Source organism: Petromyzon marinus, chromosome 5, assembly GCF_048934315.1.
Source record: "Petromyzon marinus isolate PM22_M1 ecotype Great Lakes invasive population chromosome 5, UKy_Petmar_22M1.pri1.0, whole genome shotgun sequence".
Taxonomy (NCBI): domain Eukaryota; kingdom Metazoa; phylum Chordata; class Hyperoartia; order Petromyzontiformes; family Petromyzontidae; genus Petromyzon; species Petromyzon marinus.
This window is the reverse complement of record NC_133671.1, coordinates 18,155,213-18,176,329: the sequence shown is the minus strand read 5'-3', so window position 1 is coordinate 18,176,329 and position 21,117 is coordinate 18,155,213. Positions and strand designations below refer to the sequence as shown.

Sequence of the window (21,117 nt, the reverse complement as noted above, 5' to 3'; positions counted from 1 at the left end):
AGCCGCTGCATGTTAGGACTTGGAGAGAGAGAGAGGGAGAAAAAAAAAGACACGCAGATGTATATAAACAAGCTGACTTTCTGTAGAACAAACCACACGGCATCTTTATCCAGCCCAGACTTTAAATCTTTGACACACACGCACACCCACTCCACTCCTTACACCCTCCCACCATCACCCACCCACCCCTCCCCAAACCAACCCCTTTGGTCCCTTCCACAGCCCAGACACCATCACCCACACGCGGTTTGGAAGCCGGTCTGGGTAGCAGTGGCTGCTGCTGCGGCTGTGGCAGAGACAGTCAGTCACCTCTTGCGGCGTTCGTTGTGCAAACAAAAGTTTATCTGCTCCCCCCCCCCCCCTCTTTGCGCACAACTCTCGTACAGCAACAGCAGCAAATGCAAGCAGACCAAAGTCTCAGCGCAAAGTATATATATTATATATACTGTATGTGTAGTGTATACTATACTCTGTAGTGTACTTGGGCGTACGGTACTTGAGCAAAAAAAAAAGCCATACTGTGTATGTGTCAATGCTTCGAACAGTCTAGGATAGATTGCTACTGTTGCTGCTTCTCCTTGCCTACCGTGTGGAATGCAACATCGCGAAGTTGAGCTGCTTAGTTTAACATGATCGTGCTGTCGTCGTCGCAAGCTGACCTCAAACACTGAGTGAGTCCGCACGTTTCAATAACTCCTCTCGCTGGCTCTCGGCACTTTTCAGCTGGTCGGGGGGCATTCACACCTCCTCACCTGTCGAGCGCTGCGGTGTTTGCGCGTACGGGAGTGTTACATGCACACGCTGGATGGTCGCTGGCTTGTCACCATTCACATCATCACGTGTAAGTGAAAGCGCCGCGCGTTGGTTGTTTTAAACGGTGGAATGTTGCCTCGACGCTCTTAAGAATAAATGAGTTCGACGTTTCGGCCGACTGGCCTTCTTCAGGAAATACTGACTTAAAAGAAACGGACAATCCTGGGGGGGGGGGGGGGGGGCGGGGAGAGAGGGGGGTGGCGCAGTGGTTCGTTCATACAGCGCTATGAACCCAGCGTCATGAGTTCGATTCCCGACCACGGCTAACATTTCTTGGCGAGCGATACTCGGAACCGGCTTTTGGGCGCACTCCTTCACGACCCAAAACACTTCACCACTGCGGTGAAGCGTGGCCGTGACCGGACACGGAACGAAGCAGTGGATTGACAAAGGGCCGTACATTATATAAACTCCACTGGATGGACTTCATCTAGAACAAAACAAATACACACATTACCTGTTATATTTACCTAAATAAAGATAACATGCTTTTCTCGACTTCTTAGCCGTCTAGGCATATGATGCACATTGCGTATCACCACATATTTAAGCACGCAAACTCTGAACCGGTTATCAGCAGACATGCCTGGTGTGTATATGTGTGTGTACGTATGCTGAACTTATTTCGCACCGTGCGTAGCCAACCGTGCTAATTTGAGGTGCGGGCATATATAGAGTATAACAAACACACGTGTGTACACTCGCTGATGCCGCACGCGTTATTGGCCAGGGCACTCCCTCCAGACGACGGGTCCCCAGCCACAATCATCTCAATGTGCCCGCGGCTACTTGCAGGCAACAACCTGCAAGAGGAGGCGAAGGAGGAGGAAAGGGAGCAGGGAGGAGACAGCAGCAGCAGCAGCAGAAGAAGATCGGCGGTGGCATCCCGGGATGGAGGAGGGCCACTCCCCCCTTAGGGCGCCGGGCGCCACGGCTCCAAGGCCCCAGCAGCACGACCGCCTGCTGCTGCTTCTGTTGCTGCTGCTGTGCGGGGTGGTGCGGCCGAGCGTCGGGACTCGCCACGCATCCTCCTCGCACCCCGGTACCCTGAGCAGCGGCAGCGGCAGCAGCAGCAGCAGCGGCGGCGGCGGTGGCATCAGTGGTAGCAGCGGCGGCGGTGGTGGCGGGGCACCGTTCCGCTACCCCTACGCGTCCGGGTCAGTCGGGACCAGCAAGGGACAGCACCATCTGGCCACGGCTGAGCACCTGCAGGCAGGAGGCCACCACCAGCACCACCAGCACCACCAGCACCAGCAGCACCAGCAGCAGCACCACCACCAGCAGCAGCAGCGATCCCGGTGAGGATTGATGCGATCGGGGCTTCATCTCAGGTGGAGCTGTCCGAGGCTTCGCTCCAGAAAATATTTTCCCCCTCCCCCCCATTCCCCCCACCTGCTATCGGGAAAGATGGGGGTGTCTGGGTGGGGGGGGGGCTGGAGAGGACTTCATCCAGTAGTGAATTGATCGTGGCAAGCAGATGATCGACAATGACAGTTGCATCATCCACATCTTTAGTGCGACCACAATTTCGAACCGGCGGGATGCGTCCATCGCGGGGGGAAGGGTGTCGCGAATTTGCGAATGCGAGCCCGAGGTGCGATGGGAGAGGCAGGAGAGGAGGGGTTTAGAGGGAGGCGAGAGAGGGGAAGAAGTCGACGTGCGGGTGGGCCACGGGATTCTGGAAGACAAGTGAGGAGGGTGACCTTCAAGTTGACCGGCATTAGATTGGGAGTCAGCGCAAGGGGATGGGTGAGCGAACTTGACAGCGGAAAATTTTGTATCACACGGGGGAGTTTGGCAGGTGATGAGGGATTTACGAAGGCCATCATGGAGCTTAGATGTGGGCGGGATGTCGCGTGTACATCATGCACCGAGGTGCTCCACTGTTTCATAGGTCGCGTAATGCTCAGCAGCAGCAGCCCATTGCACGTTGGGGTCAGCACACGTATGAAGCATTTCCATGACGGTCGCGATCCGGCGCTGCCGCTGCATAACACGGCACGGGAATGGCCCAGGGCCGACCCAAGCATTTGTTGCTGTTGTTTTAAGTGGAAGTGAATTTGTTACACGGATGATCCTGTGACGCAGCTCGGATTCACGTCCCCGTGCTCCATAAGGCCCCCCCCCCCTCCTTTGGGCTCGTGGGAATGTTGCCCAGGTCACACGGTTTATGGTTCTATTCCTGCAATTTGCCCTCGTCATTTCGTGCCGTTAGAAAAAAGAGCTGCCGTAAAAAAGGGGACGTTAAATTACATCATATGAAAGAATAGGTTGTTGCGTAATAGTAGAGTACTTACTTTAATTGTACCTCTCCTAAGCATATCATAGTTGGAATAAATAAAAAATATATCTTCACGTAATTGCGATGAATCACTCAAATCCGGTGTCCCTTCAAACTGGGGTATTGAACGTCATTGTCACATCAAACTGGATTGAAGAACACAACAATATAGCTATGGACCGCCTGGTAACATTTATGTTGTTGTAAGACCGTGATGTTTTCTCCGCCGTTCACTTGATGCCCAACGGGACTGTTTGTGTTAGAATGCGAGAGCGCGTGGGATTGCTTTTTTCGGAGCCTTTTGCGTGAACAAAACATTCCTGCCTCATTGTACAATTGCCATATATATGTCCATTGCCAAGGAGTAGGCATGCAATGTTGATTGGCTTCATTGATTCGAATTCAATTGAGGATAGCTGTGTCTGCCGGTCATCAACCTGGAGCCGTGTTCCACGTAAAAACACCACTGCCCACATCATCCATCTGTTGGCAGTTCCGATAAGAAGCTGTCCACGCTCACTCACCAACTTCCGACGGGGACGCAAGCATGTTGCCAATCAACTCCGCACCACATGGAAGCGGAAGATTGCAATTCATTATTTTGCTCATGTTGTGCTTAATTGATTCTCAAACTCCTCGTGATATATCCATGGAATCGTTCACGACAATTCTGATTACAATTGGTGCACACGAAATGCTGTGGCTATGCGAATGTCACGTTGACATGTCTTCAAGCTCAGCTCAACTTTGCGGAAAATGTTTCTTATTAGCAGCTGGGGCAGCATGAAGCTGAAGTCATAAACTTTTTTTTTTTACCCGGGCATACGTTTTCCATTACATATCACCCCCTGGTTGTAGGAGCTGTGTTAATTTTTTTTTTTTTAAAGGGTAATTTTCCTGGATAATTGGGAAGGCGTTCGAAGGGCTACCGATACAGTAGGGCACATCTACCATGCGACTCATGTCACATTCTTGTAACAAGGCAATGTTTGTGCGCGTGCGATCGCTGTAAACGAAAACTTGCCAGAGTTTCACTTCGCTCGGGGGCGTTTGCACTTGGCTCTGTCGGCGAGGGTAAAGTGACTCTTGATCCTGTGACTCGTGTGACTGAGCTGCCTTCCGAAAAGGCTATAGCCGGTCATCGGAATCCAACGGTTGGCCTTCGCCCAGACCCCTTAAAATAATTGGCACCAACTCTCCGATACGCCGCAATTTTCTGACATACAGTTGGAAACTTGACATGCTAGTTCACCGTTGACGGGCGAGACCAAGATTGTTCATCGCGAAAAAAATGCCCCGTCACAATCCTGCGAGTTCGGACACCGCTAAAAGGATGTTGTTTTGGAAGGAATTTGTGTTTTACATCGCTGTAATTCGGTGCCAATCGGTGTGGGTATTCACAGCTTTTCACGTGTGATAACGTCTCATCGCGAATGTACCCAGGCGCCCCCCTTGTTCCACCATCCGCGGCCGCACGCGGCGAGTTCGTACGAACGTTTCTTCCGGTCACTTAAAGAGCTGTCAGGAACCTTGCATTGTCTTCACTTATTTGTACAGCCAAACTCACTTTGGGCAATCTTCAATGTTTTGCATTTGCAAGTGGAAAGAAGGGGAACTGGGTGGTCCCACGGAGTTCCGTGAATTGCATTCCCATGGCTATATCGCAAATCCACATGTTGTGCTCAGAGAATATGTAAAAGCCCAGCAGCCCCATCTGCTCGCTTGCAAAATGTAAACATTTCCGCAAATAGGCCAATGTGGTGTCTATCGTGGTGTTTGGTGGCCTGGCCAAATTTGGAAAGAAAACGTTTACAGTAAATGCAATTGCCAAACGCCCCACTAGAGGCCGAGACAAAGCATCTTCGAAAAAAGTGGTCGTATGAAGCTTAACAATAATAATGCCTTTTGATCCAATACGTTGGCAGGAAAGCCCCTTCATTGATCGTTTAGCCATTCCCATTCAACACTATTTTGCACGCGGGAGAAAAACCCAGGCACCCAGAGAAAGTCCACCCACGCATGTGATGACATTTTAAATCTCCGCACCGATGGATTCAATCCACTGCCATATTGCCCTCCTCTTGGCAACCTCGCAGTCTGAAGCCTGACAACACCCGGGCATTCCAAGGCAGGCAAACATCCGAGTAATAACCAGGCTCTACACCTGCTCAGCTTCGGAGAGCTGACGAGATCGGGCATAATTAGCGTGCTTTCATCCCAGTGAAACTCCCTTTGAATAAATACACCGGTATAAAATGATCACCCAAAAATGAAGGGAAGTATCTGAAAGAAAATGTTTTTTTTCAATGCTCTTAAATAAGTGACTGTTTCCCCCCCCCCCCCCCCGTCTTCTCAGGCTGTGAGTTGTTTTGTGTTTCTTCTTCTCATTCTTCTCCGATGTATTAAGCGGAAAGGGTTTAAAAAAATCCGCACTTGTTCTGATTGCAGGAATTGGTGCCAGTACACGGTAACGAAGATGGTGACGTGCCAGGTGCAGAACGGCTCAGAGACCTACACTCAGCGCCTCTACCAGAGCTGCCGCTGGCCCCTGCGCTGCTCCAACATCGTCAGGTGCCCTCCAAACTCCTCGTCGCTCTCGTGGGGTCACTCGCTTGCCCTTGTAACAAAGCACGAGGTATAAGCGCACTTGGAAAAACAAACGGTAAAGGTGCAGCCTTGAAATTTCCCGCTAGCGGGAGATCTCCCTCTGACGGGAAATCTAAAGCGGTGGCGCAAGCCAGGATATTTGGCATACTCTTCAACGCCGGCTGGACATCTTGGAAGAGGCAGGAAGTTGATTCGTCATTTGCTTATGTATGACAAGAGTGAAGGGAATGTGTTCGAAAGTGTGAAAAAAATTACATACCCACTTTACGAATTGTCATTCTCGTTATAGCCAATATAATTGTTATTTTAATGTGGTCACCTTCCCAAACTATTGATCACAGGGAGAGAGAGGGCCAGTCACGCGTCGTGAGCTTATTTTTATTATTGTTGACGATATGGCACACAGGTGAGAAATCCACCGAGGCAACACTTCTCTTTTGCAAGGGTCACCTATGTAAACAAAGCAACAACCACAGAGCAAAGTTTAGACCTGAACACACAGAGCTTGGGGCTTGACGGGAGAAGCTCAGTTGCACATCAGGTAATGGATGGAATCTCATCTTCAAAGCGAGCGCAAAGAAAGAAGCCTCGCCAAACCACGTCGCGATAAGCACAAGGCACAGATATCGCATTCGACAGACATGAGAGTTCCAAAATCTGGGCTTAAAAAAGTTAGGGGGGCCGAGGTAGAGATGTGATTAGAAGCAAATTCACGTCAACTCCTGCCACCAAATTCCGGTAAATTATCCTCGCAAACAGTTGATCTCTTTGTGCGGTGTTCGTGTTCAGAAGGTTGTGCCTGTGTCATCACTTGGAGATTTTAGTGGGAGACAGAGACTCTAATTACACAGGCCTCCCGTCGTGCACTGCCTTCAGCTCTCACCAGCTCTCTCTATCGTCACTCTTCGATCTATTTTCGGGTTGTTACCACGTTTTGGAGCTGATTCAGTTCCTGAAGAATCTCCCAATACGTGGTCCGAAACGTCGGACATTATTCCGAACGACACGTGGTGGAACCTAAAAACTCCTCGGAGGGATAAAGACTCTAGTCTCTTACACTTGAGGGCAAAGTCCTTCATAATCACTGGGAGAGGGCCCTTATTTACATTGGCCGGTAAAGACAAAAACAAGTGATACCTCAAGCTTTAAGTCCCTGGAATTTCAACGAGAGAGAGAGAGAGAGCAACACCCACTGGCTTGGACTGCACAGTGTTTAATCGGCACGATTTTGTGGTTGTGCGCATTGCCTCTGCAGTATATGCAAAGTATCAGTGAACATTCAGTGTTTCCCCAGTAAAATGTTAAAGCTGAGCATGCAGTTATGCGTTGGTTGAAACATATTTGTATGCTCACGATGCATGCATCGAACGGTGTGCGTGGATAAAAAGATATATATCCAGAATTTAAGCAAAATTAAATGTACATTTAGGTTATTGGCACGAACGAGACGATCAGATCATATGAGGCAATGGATATAAAATGGGCAGAATATATTAGAGAGCAAAGAGTAGTCAGAAGCCAATACAAATGAGAGAGAATACAAAATAACGCCATCCGAGTTGATACGAAGGAGCCACACAGCATAAAGGCAAACTCTCTCCAGAGTGCTCCTGGCAACACCATCCCTTTAGGCACTGTCCTGGGATTCGTATGCGCTCTCGAACAGCACTTGCCCAACAGCCTGTACAGGCTATACAGGGGATCTTTGTATTTATCTGTGTGTGTGTGTCTGTGTGTGTCACACATGGGTGGTGCCAGCCACATCACCAATCGAGTTCTCCTCGCCATGCCAGCTGTCCAAGGTCACACGAGGGATCCCTGTCCTTGTGCGTGGGTGGGTGCGCGTGTTACAGGACACTGATCCGGCCGATGTATCGCGTCACCTATCGAACCGTGTCCGCCTTCGAGTGGCGGTGCTGCCCCGGCTTCATGGGGCCCAGCTGCGAGGAGGGTGAGTCAGAACGGGGGCCGGGCAGACGAGCGCGGAGATGGCGGTGCCGTGGGTAGCGGAGCAGTGGCGTGGCGCGGGGGCGGGGGGGGGGTGATGGAGTCAGGTTGGGTTGGGTAATGGGGAAGAGGAAAGCCACGGGGGGGCGGGGTGGCGGGGGCTGCGGTGGTCTAGAGAAAGAAATCGAGGATGATGATTAAAGGGTGTGGGAGGCGATGTGGGCAGCGGTAACTTTAACACAGGGCGGGAGGTGCAAGGGGAGGGCAATGTGAAGGTGCACAGGCTGGCATAGCGCGCTATCAAATGTCACGCCGCCCGTCGATATGCATCAGTGCATAGCTTGCGATGGCAGCCCCGTTCGCGATTTCCCGCGCTTGAGCTTATTTTCGGGAGGGATTTGAGGTGAATTGTTATGCCGAAATCATGGACTGCGCAGGCGACGTTTGGTTGCGCTCGTGACAGATTCTGTACCGGTGGCAAGTACCACAGCAGCGTTTATTTACGCGCGGGTTTTTTCTTTGTTTGCCGCAAAGTAGTCACCTCCCTTTATATATCTGGCGAGACAAGAATGAGGCGGCTACGGGCGCCGCTGCGTTTCTCCAGCTATGAAACATGCCCTGTTGGCAGGAGATCAAACCACAGTAATGAGGCGGGGGGGGGGGGGGTGAGAATAGAGGTGAGCTACTGGTGCGGGCAGAGGTAGAGGCTGTGTGGTTTTGGGGCACGAGTGTTGGGGGGGGGGGGTGGTGGTCTATGATTGAGAGGCACTGGGAAAATAAAAATAAGCAAACGGGAGGATTTATCCACAACAACTCTGGCTGTTCTGCCCGGTGATGCTGGTTGCGATTACTGGCGAAACGTCGTACTCGAATTGTAAATGTTGTAGTGGGTTTACTCTCCAACATACACTACACTATACACTACACTATACACTACACTACAATTGTAAATGTTGTAGTGGGTTTACTCTCCAACATACACGACACTATACACTACACTATACACTACACTACAATTGTAAATGTTGTAGTGGGTTTACTCTCCAACATACACGACACTATACACTACACTATACACTACACTACAATTGTAAATGTTGTAGTGGGTTTACTCTCCAACATACACGACACTATACACTACACTATACACTACACTACAATTGTAAATGTTGTAGTGGGTTTACTCTCCAACATACACGACACCATACACTACACTATACACTACACTATAATTGTAAATGTTGTAGTGGGTTTACTCTCCAACATACACGACACTATACACTACACTATACACTACACTATAATTGTAAATGTTGTAGTGGGTGTACTCTCCAACACACCACCGGTGTGTGCTGAACCAGTAACGAATGGGCACGTTTTGCTCACGTGACAAACCTTACTAATTGGCTGTGTCGGGTGGTGGTGGGTTTAACGACACAACATTTATATTTACGCGCTCAAACCCCCAAACCCCTCTATTATGAAGAAAACCAGGGTTAAATTGCCATTCTGTGCGAGCACTCCCAGACACGCGCAAGTGCCGGCGGTGATCGGCGATGATGCGCAGACATTGCCACGGCGTGAATGCACAGGGGCACATATAACGGCCTTCTCGGTTTTGTCACATCTGAAGAGTCGCAACTTCATTTCGCGGGAATAGAGACGCCGGTGCGAGATGTGGACAACACTCGAGACGCATATTCCGAGTACACCTGACCACGACGTGTCTGCGTGCGGTTGCCCAAACCTGTGAATTGATCACCATTTCTTAGGAGCGTACGTGTTCATCTACAACAACACAATCACGATATTAGGCAGTACAAATTAGGCGTGACATTATTTTTGTGTAAGTGGCGAAAGTGCAGCTCTAACGATGCATCGATGACACCACTGTTGGTGAGTAACCCCTTCTTCTCTCGTGGGAGTTCTAAGAAAGAAGCACCTCCGGTAAGGGGTTATTTTGGCCGACTCTTCTACGACGCCCAAACTTTTTGGAATAAAAAAGAACCAAAGAATAATTCTAGATTTGAAGTTTTCGTGACTGCAAGGATCCATACTCTTTGGGTTCCTTCGGTAAAGTCACGTAGGCGAAAAAATAAATAATAAACACATAATAAAAAATAGAAATAAATAAATCACGACGTTTCGATTGCAACACAAGCAATCATCATCAGATGTGATAACCACAGCAGAGATTTTTTTTTTACTGAAGTGTGGTTATCACACCTGATGATGATTGCTTGTGTTGCAATCGAAACGTCGTGATTTATTAATATTTCTAGCTTTATTTATTATTTATTTCTTCACCTACGTGACTTTACCGAAAGAACCAAAGAGTATGTAACCAAATAATAATTTTGGCGTAACTGCAAGGACCCACGCTTGACCCCCACCGCACGCCACTAATATTAGTCGACTAATATTTAGAATGCTGCGTCGGCAGAGGCGAGGGCATTTTTAATAAAACTTGCCCGTTGTTTCAACCGCCACAACGTGATATGGAACTGGTGAGCACTGGAATGTAAGCCCAGTGCTCTGACCATTACGCGGCAAGCGGTAGCAGCAGCATCCTCCTCTTCTATAATAAAGCTTTTTGTTGGGGTTAGATCGCGCAAATATACAAATGTGTCGTGAGCCTGCCACCACCCGACACAGCCAATTAGCAAAGGTTTGTCACGTGAAACAAAACGTGCCAATCAGTTACTCCTTCAGTACACCGGTGTGTTGGAGAGTAAACCCACAACATCGAGTGGCGGCAGGTTGACGACACGTTTATATTTAAGCGATCTAACCCAAACCCCCTCCCCCTCCCCCCCCCCCCCTTATTATGGACAATATTGGTCGCTAAAGTTTACATCTTAAACTCACGTACCCCCCTTTTCTCTATGAGGAGGGACAAATTAATGCGGGCGAGCACGAGCGTCCGAGCGTCTGAGGGCCGCCTCTGAAATTCTGAAGAGCCTCGCCGATCAATGGAAGCTCAGCCCAGCTCAGCTCGGCAGAACGTGGTCCCGCTGGCGGGGCACATCGGCCGTCCGTTTATTTAAAAAGTAATTTAAATTTTTTTTTTAAAACACGCTTTCATTAAATGCACCGTACTCGTAATGGCAGAACTCCACGACTCCAGGTTAGTGGCCCCGAAGCTTTCCATAAGGTAAGGGGGCCGATGCCATTTACAGCCAACGTCATTTGAGCGTGGACAATTAGACCCAAGCCGAAACATAACATATAAAAAAGGAATGTTTAAAAAATATATAATTTTGATTTTTAATGATAGAATATAGTATTGTCATCAGTATGACATAAGTATACCAAGTTTACAGTCGATACCACATTGGCAAGTGGGTTAAAATTGAGTTACAAGATTTGAGGATACAACAACAACAACAGACAGTGAGTTAATAAAAAGCGTGTAATAAAAAAACACCGCCTATTTCAGTTTGCACCTCCTCCTCCTCCCCCCCCCGCCCGCCCGCCTGCCCGCTTCCAAGATCACTCTAGCAAAGTAAATGTTATCCTATCTATCAGCGTTCGTTTCGGGGCAAGTGGAGCGGCGAGGCTCGCTTTGTGAGCGCCTCTCTCTCTCTCTCTCGTCTGGTCTCCCAGGAGGAGTCTTCTCCAACCCACACAAGGCGGGGCGCGTCTCACGTTGTGTCGACACGAAACGCCAAACTTGTCAGCGCGGGCTTGGGGGGGGGGCGCTTAAGGGGGATGCGTGGCGCTGCATGGCTCAGCGCTGTCGCATCGCCACGGATACCGTGCGAGAAATAACAGCGGTCCGGGGGGTTGTGTTGTTTTTGTTGTTGTTGCTGCTGCTGCTGCTAGTACGCAGCAGGAGAAGCAGCGAGTGCCTCGGAGTTTTATTGATCGGCGGGTGCTAAGAGCTGCGCGAACAAACCGGGTTGTTACTGGCCTCGCAGGTTGATAATGTTATCTCCCACCCCACCGGACCTGTCCAAGCGCATCCTTTCTACTCTTTGGTTTTATTCGGTAAAGTCACGTAGGTAAAACGAATTAAAATAACGTAAACAATTAAAACACGACGTTTCGGAGGCAACGCAAGCTTCCGTCTTCAGGTGGGACCAGTCACAGCCAAAATCGCTGCACCAAGTGGCTGTGACTGGTCCCACCTGAAGACGGAAGCTTGCGTTGCCTCCGAAACGTCGTGTTTTAATTGTTTATTTTATTTTAATTCGTTTTACCCATGTGACTTTACCGAACAAAACCAAAGAGTATGAATTCTTGCAGTCACGAAAGCTTCAAATCTAGAATACGCATCCTTACTGTTTATTGTAATGCTGGTGTTCAGTGCGAGCGGTTGGCAGTGTAATTACCGAGCAACACGGTATTATGAGTAGTGGAACAAGCATAAATCAATCGATCGGCATCCCTCTCCGTGTGTTCACACATAATTAACGAGTACGTCTTCATCTGTCGGCCCACGACGAATGAAAGAGACCAGTGAAAAATGTAGACTCGTGAAAATGTTACCGGAATGGAGGGTTGGTATATTCTCGTTGAGTAACTGAGGAGGTGGGACCATTTAACAAAAAAAAATAGATGTGAGGATTCAAGGTGTCCTCGAAAAATTGCGAGGAATGATGCCGAATAAGTGAAATTCATGCGTGCATAAAGGTCCTTCCAACTCAAAAAAACGTCAACCGTGTCCAAAGTAGACCTTTCATAATATTCGTAAACATATTGAGACTGTCTCCATAAAGGGCAGAGGTGGGTTTTTAAACATTCTACTATCAGTGTTGACTATCAGTGTTTCGATTGAATCGGAAGTAGTTCTGTGCACCTCTTTCACCAAATGAACAGAGCAGCGTGGTGAAGTATGGGCAAACAACTCCTGTGACCGAAATGCGTGGAGAGGGTCTTCATCCAGCAGCGAATTGACAAAAGGGCTGTGAAATATACTCATTGTTAATGAAGATGGGCTATTAATATTTGCAGCAACAACAACAACAAAAAGCTTCTTTACTGTAAGTCTTCCGACATCTGTGTGTGCTTTTGGAAAAGATGTCACAGGTTAACGGACAACGTTGCTCACACCTTCCGGCTTGCAGAGTAAAATCCTGGATTCCGATCAAATGCGGCAGCTGCTGCCAACAAACACTCGCCGACTTTAAAATAGCACGTACGTGTCTCAGCCGCCACGCAAGGCAGGCAGAGCACGAGATTCTTGGAGCGAAACAAGCGGAGGTGAAACTCGCGTCGACAGACCGTTGCACTTTACTCTGCTGATGAGACTCGCAAGGTCGAAATTGTTTTGGTCTGAAGTGCCCCATGGGCTGATGGATATCATTTTTTTTTTTACTTAACGTGTGTGTGCACAAAGACGAACTAATGTCTAGTACGTTCATGACGTATCTATCTGTCTATCTGGAATGCTCTGCGAAAAGTGCACAGAGAAGAATGGAGAGGAGCATGGTTGGAATCACACTGAGAGGCAGAAAGAGCACGTGGATTGGAGATCATTCGCAAGTGAATGATAGAATGCGAACTGTTGAGACAAAGGAAGTGGGGCTGGGGAAGGACACGCCACAAGATGGGACGATGGCTGATGGCCAACAATAGTGATGGAGTGGAGGAAGCCAAGGAATGGAACGCATCCGAGCATCTGTCCAGTGTGAGATATGGAATCATGAAATTGGCTCGTGTGTGCAGGTGTTTGGCGGATTGTTACATCGCAGAACTGAGTGATGGCAACAACCTGGGGAGGCATTCATCCAGCAGTGGATTGCTCATGACCGATGATGACAAATGAATGCTCCGTGAAAACGCGCACGTTTTTAGGCACCCGTTACGTGGAACAGCCATTGGGGCAGATGACTCAACCATGCACCGCCATGCGATGTGCAGTCTTCACTTGGTATTATTCATTACATCAAAGGTGGGAGTTTTGATGAGTGCTGAGAGCAAGGGTTTAAGTATAGAAATGTCGGATTAGCACCGTTTGTTCCATGCGGATTAGCACCAATGGAAGCATTTTGACTTTTGAGGAATGCTTTAGTTCACTTGAAGGATACGGCTCTTATTTAACTCCAAGCAATGAATATATAATCTTTTTTCCTTGAGAAAAGTCATGGAAATCGGTGGTGGCGACCCCCACACCTCCAGCAATGCACCGTGGATTTTTTTTCGCATTATTCACAAGTGGCCTCTCCTGCCTTGACACAACATCCACGCACGAAGGGACCCCCTCTGTTGGCCTCGCCGAACGCGGATAATTTCCACAATTAAAAAAAGATGAATGATTTAACAGCCCCCATGGACACTCCACTGACAAATGAAGGCCTCTCCGCCGTGCCCTTCTGGCTTGTGCCGGAGGTTGTTCGACCGCACTTCACCCGCACCGACCGGTGCGGGTGGGGTCAGTACCGGTTCGGTCCCAGTACCAGTTCGGCTATCTGCTCGCCGTTGATGTTTAGTAGTCGCGGCTCGGAATTGAGCGCAGGTTCGCCGGGTTAATAGCGCGGCGCGCGAACCACGGTGCCACTTCGGTCGCTGCCACTCGGATAATAATTGCAAACATCGCGGGAAAATTAATGCGCTCAACCTCCTCCTTTTTTTCTCAGCGGTGCAACCGCTGTGAGCAGAGTGTCAGTCGCATTCACATTGCTCGTGAGCCTTGCCCTGACAGACGACGCACAACAGATCGTGCACTAACGACGCAGATGCAATGTACCCCGCTGTGTAATTACTTGTAATGGGGCAGCAATTGTCTTTAAGTTAGCATAGAATAATGCGTGATTACATGTAATGCTACACAATTATGACCGTTAGTGCATTTTTTTCTCTTTCTCCACTTTCAATGAAGAGTTACCATATCCGCCCCATGACATCTGCTAGTGATTTTAACCCTGAAAGCACAGTGAAAATATTTACTATAGAAATGTTCTCCCGTGCATTATTCATAAGGACTATACGTTACCACGTGAGATCCGATCACTTTAAATATATGTATATAAACAGACCTCTGCTCCGCGTCTCAACGTGCAAATACAATATTCTTTCAGCCCATCGGCCCATTGATTTTCCAGACTAGTATCATCCAATGCTGAAGGATACATATAGTTAAATACATGGATGATTTCAAACAAGATGCTGATATGTTCGTATGTAAATAGATTGTTCCCCCGCCCCACCCACAAAGAATCGACCATATCTATACAACTACTTAGGTAAACATTGCCATAGTGAAATCTTGACTTAAAGCTTTCGTGACTGCAGGAATTTGTAAAAATAATCGTATATGTTTTTTTTTAAATTAATTTGAACCTATCTACGTGACTTTACCGAAAGCCCCAAAGAATATGAATTGCCGCAGTGGTTAGCATCCTGCACGATGAACCCAGAAGGACAGGGAGAAGTGGAGGCAACTAATTTGGGCCTTATGTCCAATCGGGGATGAAGAGGACTAACTAACTAACTAACGACGAACCCAGAAAACTGAGTTTTAGTCCTGGCCCCAGCTAACGTCGATGGCAAGTGACGTCTGATCCGGTCCTGGAGTTCCCCTTCATTAACCTTGCCCTGAGCTGTGTGGCGAAGCCTGTTCCAACTACGCCCATAACCAACATGGCATAGGAGAGGCAGAACAGACGAGTGTGGTTTTATAGTTTATCCCCTCAAACTTGTGATGCTATTTCACCTCTGTACTTCAACAGTATTCGTTCTTTGCCTTGGTTCAGCATCACCTGAACCATCATGTGCTTGCCTATATACATCGGGCAGTTCACTAGCAAACCTGAGTCTACCGACAGGATGACGAATGCCAAAACTGGTCCAGTTTCCTTGCATTGAATACCAATTTGCCAATAATATGCACTCCTACAAGGCCGTGCTACCGATGGGTAGTGTAAAAATATATAATTTATTCTATTACGTGGAAATATAAACATGGGAAGGAGGAATTATTGACACTGATATTAACTCCACCGTTGTTATCTATTGCACCTGCTAGTCATCATTTGTGCACTGATAGAGGTAGCAGCGCTCGCTCCTTGCGGTAGTTTGGTGTGTTTTCCTTTGATGGAGGAGGAGGAGGAGGAGGCATTTCTTTCAGAGAAAGCATTTGGGAGGACTGTAATTTCATCTTGGCCTGTTTTCAATTGGTCAGTTATTATTAGGAGCCATCAATCAATAGGTCCTAATCATGCCTCTAATCTTCGGGGGTGGGGCTATATATATATACCTGACTGAGAAGAAAACACCTTTGTGACATATTTCTCGTATTTAGTGTTAACACGATAAGTATTATAAATGAATCTGGTGATGTATCTTAGATGGGCAGTATGCATTGCATATCATAGCGAATGTGTTACAATGAATGCCCTTGGGTATCTAAGTGACCGCAGTGAGAGAAAATCTGAGAAAGATGCGAAATGCTGACATCAAAGTACAACTGCACGCACAGCTTCGCATTGAGATAGACGCCATCTGCTTATATATTTTAAAAAAGAAACATCCTCGCAATTTGTATCTGTACGAATCTTCGCGTGTTACTCCCACAAGTGTGTGTGTGTGGGTTTTCTCTGGGCACACCAGTCTCCTCCCGCGTGTAAATAATAACTTGAAAAAGAAATTGGACCAAACATCCCAACGGAAACATCTCTTCTTGAAAAATAATCCCGAGACTCGAGCGAGGAATCCCCTCAATCAATCAACTTGTTATTAATATCACCGACTTAAAACGGTGCTAGAATAACAATAGTTTTGTCGAAATGTCTCTTGTTCAATCATTTACAGCCATTTGTCAATCCACTGCTGGATTAAGGCCTCCCCACACCATGTCAGTTATGGGGGTTGCTGAACCCATGTGGGGGGAGGGGGGTGGTGACGATGGAGGGGTGGGCGTTGGGAGCTCAGAACCAGATCAGGTATCACTCTCCTCTGATCTTAGCCGTGGCCCGGAATCAAAATTCACTTCACCGGGTACACGGCACAGTGGACTCACCACTGTGCCACCGCTCCATTCCAGATTATTTATACGCTGCAATGTAATCCAATCCCTCTAGTTGAAGGTGATTTTCATTTCGTAGCAGCCAAGAAGAGGAAATCCTGAGCATAGACTGTAGCACTGGGCCCACACATTATGCTACGCGGTGCCCTGCGGGCCGTTTTGTGCGTGCGCGCGCGTGAGCGAGCGGTGTGCACCTTCGCGTGCGAGCGCGTGGAGCAAGTGCGCGTACGGACTGCGACGGCGGAGCTGAAAGCAAAGCGCACGAACCCGCGGACACACGCGCGCACGCACACACACCGTGACATACACGGCCCATCGACGAAGTTTAGACGCCTGCCCAGTATCTGCGGCACGTCTGCATTGTGTCTCGCCTGCACGCTTTTGACAGCGCTAAATGCACTTGTGAGAATGCATGCACTTAGGTGCAACATTGGCAGGGCGTGAGCGCGCATGGAAGAGAGACGACACGTGAGTCTTTGCCGAAACCAAAATCCTCCGTCGATTTGTTTTCGTTTGGATTTTTTCCCCCTGCCCCTTCTCTTCCCTGCAGTGGAAATTAACGCGCGCTCATAAACTTAAACTGAAATTGTGACACTGAATGGTAAACTTACAAGGGAAGTTTAAAACCAGGAGCTGTGGGCAGGGAGACCTTAAACAAGTTGGACCGTTAAAAGCTCAAACAGAGACTTGCTCAACAAGGCAGAGATCCCCTGTATAGCCTCAACAGACTTTTTGGGGAAAGTGCTGTTGGAGAGCACCTAGGAAGGCCGGCGCGGCACATGAAGGGATGGGTGGGCCAGCACCACGCCGGGCCACCTTTGTCTTTCTAGTGATGATGTTTACACACCGCACCAGGTGCTCATTTGAGGCTGAGTCGATCTAAGGGATGCCCAGGACGGGTTCAGATAATCGTCACTCGTGTTGGCCGTGAGCGGGAATCGAACTCGGGGAGACAGGTTCGTAGCATAACGTTCTGACCGCGACACTACTGCTCCCCACTTACACACACAAAGACAAACATCCCTTGTATAGCGTTTAACAGACTGTTGGGAAAAGTGCTGTTCACGAGTAGCACCTGTGAAGGCTGGAACGGCACACGAGGGGTTGGGTAGCCAGCACCACGCTCGGCCGCCTTTGTCTCCCGAGGGGCAATGCTTTTACACATCGCACTTGGTGCTCAACTGAGGCTGAGTCGACCACTTACACACACACACACACTCGAGCGAGATGCAAAACCAGTCGGTGGACTCTGTCCGCCTCTCAAAGAAATCGCGTTTCTCACGGACCCATTTCACTTCACGGCCGGGGAATTAGGTAGGTTGACAGAGGCCGCAAACACGAGGCCGTGCGAAACTGCCGTCTAAATCACACGGGCGCACGCACGCACGCACACACGCGCGCGCGCGCGACGGCGCAGCGTCACGATCCGCGCCGTTCGGAGGGGCCCCTCTTCACTCGCGCATTCCGCGCCCGGCGCGGTGCGGACGGACGACGTCTGTGCGACGTCTGGGTGATTGACGCTCTCTCCGCCGCGTTTGTTGGGGGAGAGAGAAAGAGAGAGAGTTGCGTTTTTTTTTCTCTCACAGATAACGAAGCGAAACAGTGGCTGGGCAAGTCCAAGTCTTCAATTTTTTATCTTTGCTTTTTTCTGCTGCCAAAGCCCAGGAAGGTATATATTTGAACATATTTTTTGGGGGGGGTTTACTGCACGCTTGATAGAAATGTCATGTAGCCACGCTGCATGGTCGGAAGCAATGGCGTAGAGATACTAATGCATCGAGATAAAATCCGCGGTATCCCGGGTTCAATTCTTTACCGGGCACAATACCAGTGATGAGCGGTAACCCCCTGAACCACACACCTGGGCCTCCATTAGGTTGACTTCGCCTAAAATGAATATCTAGTGTGGTTCTTCTTTCGTACAGCCAATGTACCAAGAGAGATTCAGTTGTAAGCGATTTAGGTATCCAGTTGCTTTGCATCTGGCGTGGTGGTATCACCGTTAGCATTGGGAATATATTTTCTCGTGCACCTTTACCAGCCTTATGCGTTTGCTAACAGACCTTTGCCCTTCCTCTCTTAGCGGGGTATCGTCGTCTTTTGTACGATGCCTGGCTTTGGTTCTGCACCGTTGTCGTAAACCCCGTTGGAAAGGCCGCAGTGTGAGCGAAGTTTAGTTAGGAATTCTCGGAGCAGTGCCCGTGGAGAGTTCGCTGGCGCAAGGCTTCCGCCGAGGGATGCCATAGGGGTACAGGGTGTGCGCGAAGTAGCCTTCCTCTAAGCGGCTCGGCTCTTTAGGCCCACACTTCTGTGGGTGACAACGTCGCGGTCTGGTTTGAGGGCCCAAGATAGGGTGACGATGGGAGACGGACGGCGGGGCGGAGGTTGCGGTGGTTTTGAACATTTTTCAAATTCCCCCAGGTCACGTCCGAAAAAAAAAAACAACCCCAAAGAAATCGTGGAAAGCCGTCGCGCGCAGCGAGTACTGCCACAATATATGAGTTTGTTGAGATGGCTGCTGTATCAAACAGCAAATTTAGTCGAGGAAAACCGACGCTACTCTGACATTTCGCGTGAAAGTGTGGTGGTCTTGGATAATGCTTCGTGCTACTCTCAAAGGCAGACAGCTTAAACCATAAATATCAAGCGCGATTCCTTTTTTTTTATTACGGATGCGTCTCGACTAAAGCGTCTTAAATTTCTGCCAAGGCTTCTCCCTCCGTCCGTGCCTTCAAAAACCCAATTTTTTTTTGGGGGGGGGGGGGAAACGAGTTGAATATGAGCAATGGCTACTTAAGCTCCGTCTTTCAACGGATACCAATCTCACATGTCTCTAAGCCTCCATGTGCATTTTAGTAAAGGCGCATTACGTATGTGTGCAAAACGACACCAGCAACGAATGTGTTCCGAAGCGTGCATCAACAATGTGGTGAGATGCGATGATATACAACACTAATTTGCTTTCTGATGTTATTACACTCTGTGCAGAAGACCGCGTTCAGATTACAGTATATCTTCGTGACATGGGCGAAAATGTTAAACGAATACGGGCAACTGATACACGAGAATTCCAGCGTGGACATAGTGTCCATGGAAAAGTATTATGAATGTTGCTGGAAAGCACAGCCCCTAAATAAACACGCAGGAATTTATGTTTATGATATGGCGGTATTCACATTGTGGAAACCTAACATTTATCTGGATTGTTAATCGCAAGTATCAAAGTTATAAACGGGACTGTAAAGGGCAGCCTCATATAAAATGAAAGCAAATCATGTTTGCAATATCGCAGTAACAAAGTGGCGGAGATCCAACATTTATATTTATCTGCAGAGTAAATCACAAACACTGCACAGAGCCTGCAGCATCATCATCCAACAAGCTTGCATTTCTCATGTCTGTTTTTTTTTCTTCAAAGGAATATATTCATCACCCTACACTCTCTGCGCACAGCCAGCCCAGGTAGGGGATTTCGTCGGGGCAAAGAATAACTTTCAAAAGCTATTTAGAGTGGGCCTCAACTTTCCGGAAGCAACGATTTGGCGTCTGCTTTCCTGTTTTTGGCCGGCAGTGAACAAGCAGCCACGGAGTGGCGGGGGTGACTTCTCTGGGGCAAAGCTACGTCGCCAAGGCCGTGATCCTAGAGTCTAGACAGGCCCAGGGAGCTCAGTGTGGTGTACAGAGCAGGGTCACTGCCGCTTTTAGATAGGCCAAGGCAAAAATGCCCCCCCTTAACAGACCGTTGGCGCGAGAACTGTGAGCGAGTAGCACCTATGAAGGCGGGAACGGCACACGACGAGGAGGTGGGTGGCCACGATCACGCCCGGCCACCTTTGTCTCCCTGGTGGCGATGCTAACGCACTGCACCAGGTACTAATTTGAGGCCGAGTCGAGCTCGGGGAGACAACTGTCACGGGTGTTGGCCGTGAGCGGGAATCAAACTCGGATCGACGCTGCACTAAGAGGCACTCGCAAACATCACGGAACTTTTTAGGCAACGTTTTTCTCTCTCTTTACTTTAACTCTTTGATGTTTCTCTTGGTTACGCCGACGATAGAATGGTTAAATACAGAGTCGAGCGCGCGACCAGTGGGCTTAGAGCTGAGTTGGTAGTCCGGTAGTTGTGTAGATTTAGTATAACTAGTGTAGTACCGTGCAGTGGAACTCTGAAGTGTTGGTGGAGGGGATGGCAAATTCCGAAATCCTGTCTGTAATCCTTAACCTACCCGATATCTGCCAACTGCAGACACGATTATGTAAAACTCAATTGATGATTGTGAACAACTTCCATTAGAACACCCGCGGATCCAGATACAGAGCATGGCATCTTGATGACGGCTTAAAATTGATCGTGCGTTTGAAAAATGTGTACCGCATTGCTCTCCGTGATATATATTTCTTTTTTCTCTCTTTATCTTAATTTGGTATGGAAATTTCCTCTCAACGGCTATCGACTCGCCAACAATGCCGCGCTTTGTGTGTGTGTGCGTGTTGTTGTGCG

General features: G+C 48.7%; 1 protein-coding gene across 4 annotated transcripts in view; it reads left to right on the top strand.

Moving 5' to 3' along the window:
* Nucleotides 1–219: 219 nt before the first annotated feature.
* Nucleotides 220–21,117, top strand: part of LOC116939158 (uncharacterized) — a 112,988-nt gene continuing 92,090 nt past the window's right edge. For 2 of the 4 annotated variants that reach the window (XM_032947221.2, XM_032947220.2), the window contains exons 1-4: nt 686–841; nt 1,609–2,111; nt 5,543–5,665; nt 7,555–7,652. In XM_032947221.2, the coding sequence (XP_032803112.2) occupies nt 806–841; nt 1,609–2,111; nt 5,543–5,665; nt 7,555–7,652 (760 nt within the window). In that variant the 5' untranslated portion in view covers nt 686–805. The other 2 variants (XM_032947222.2, XM_032947223.2) reach the window with 2 other exon arrangements.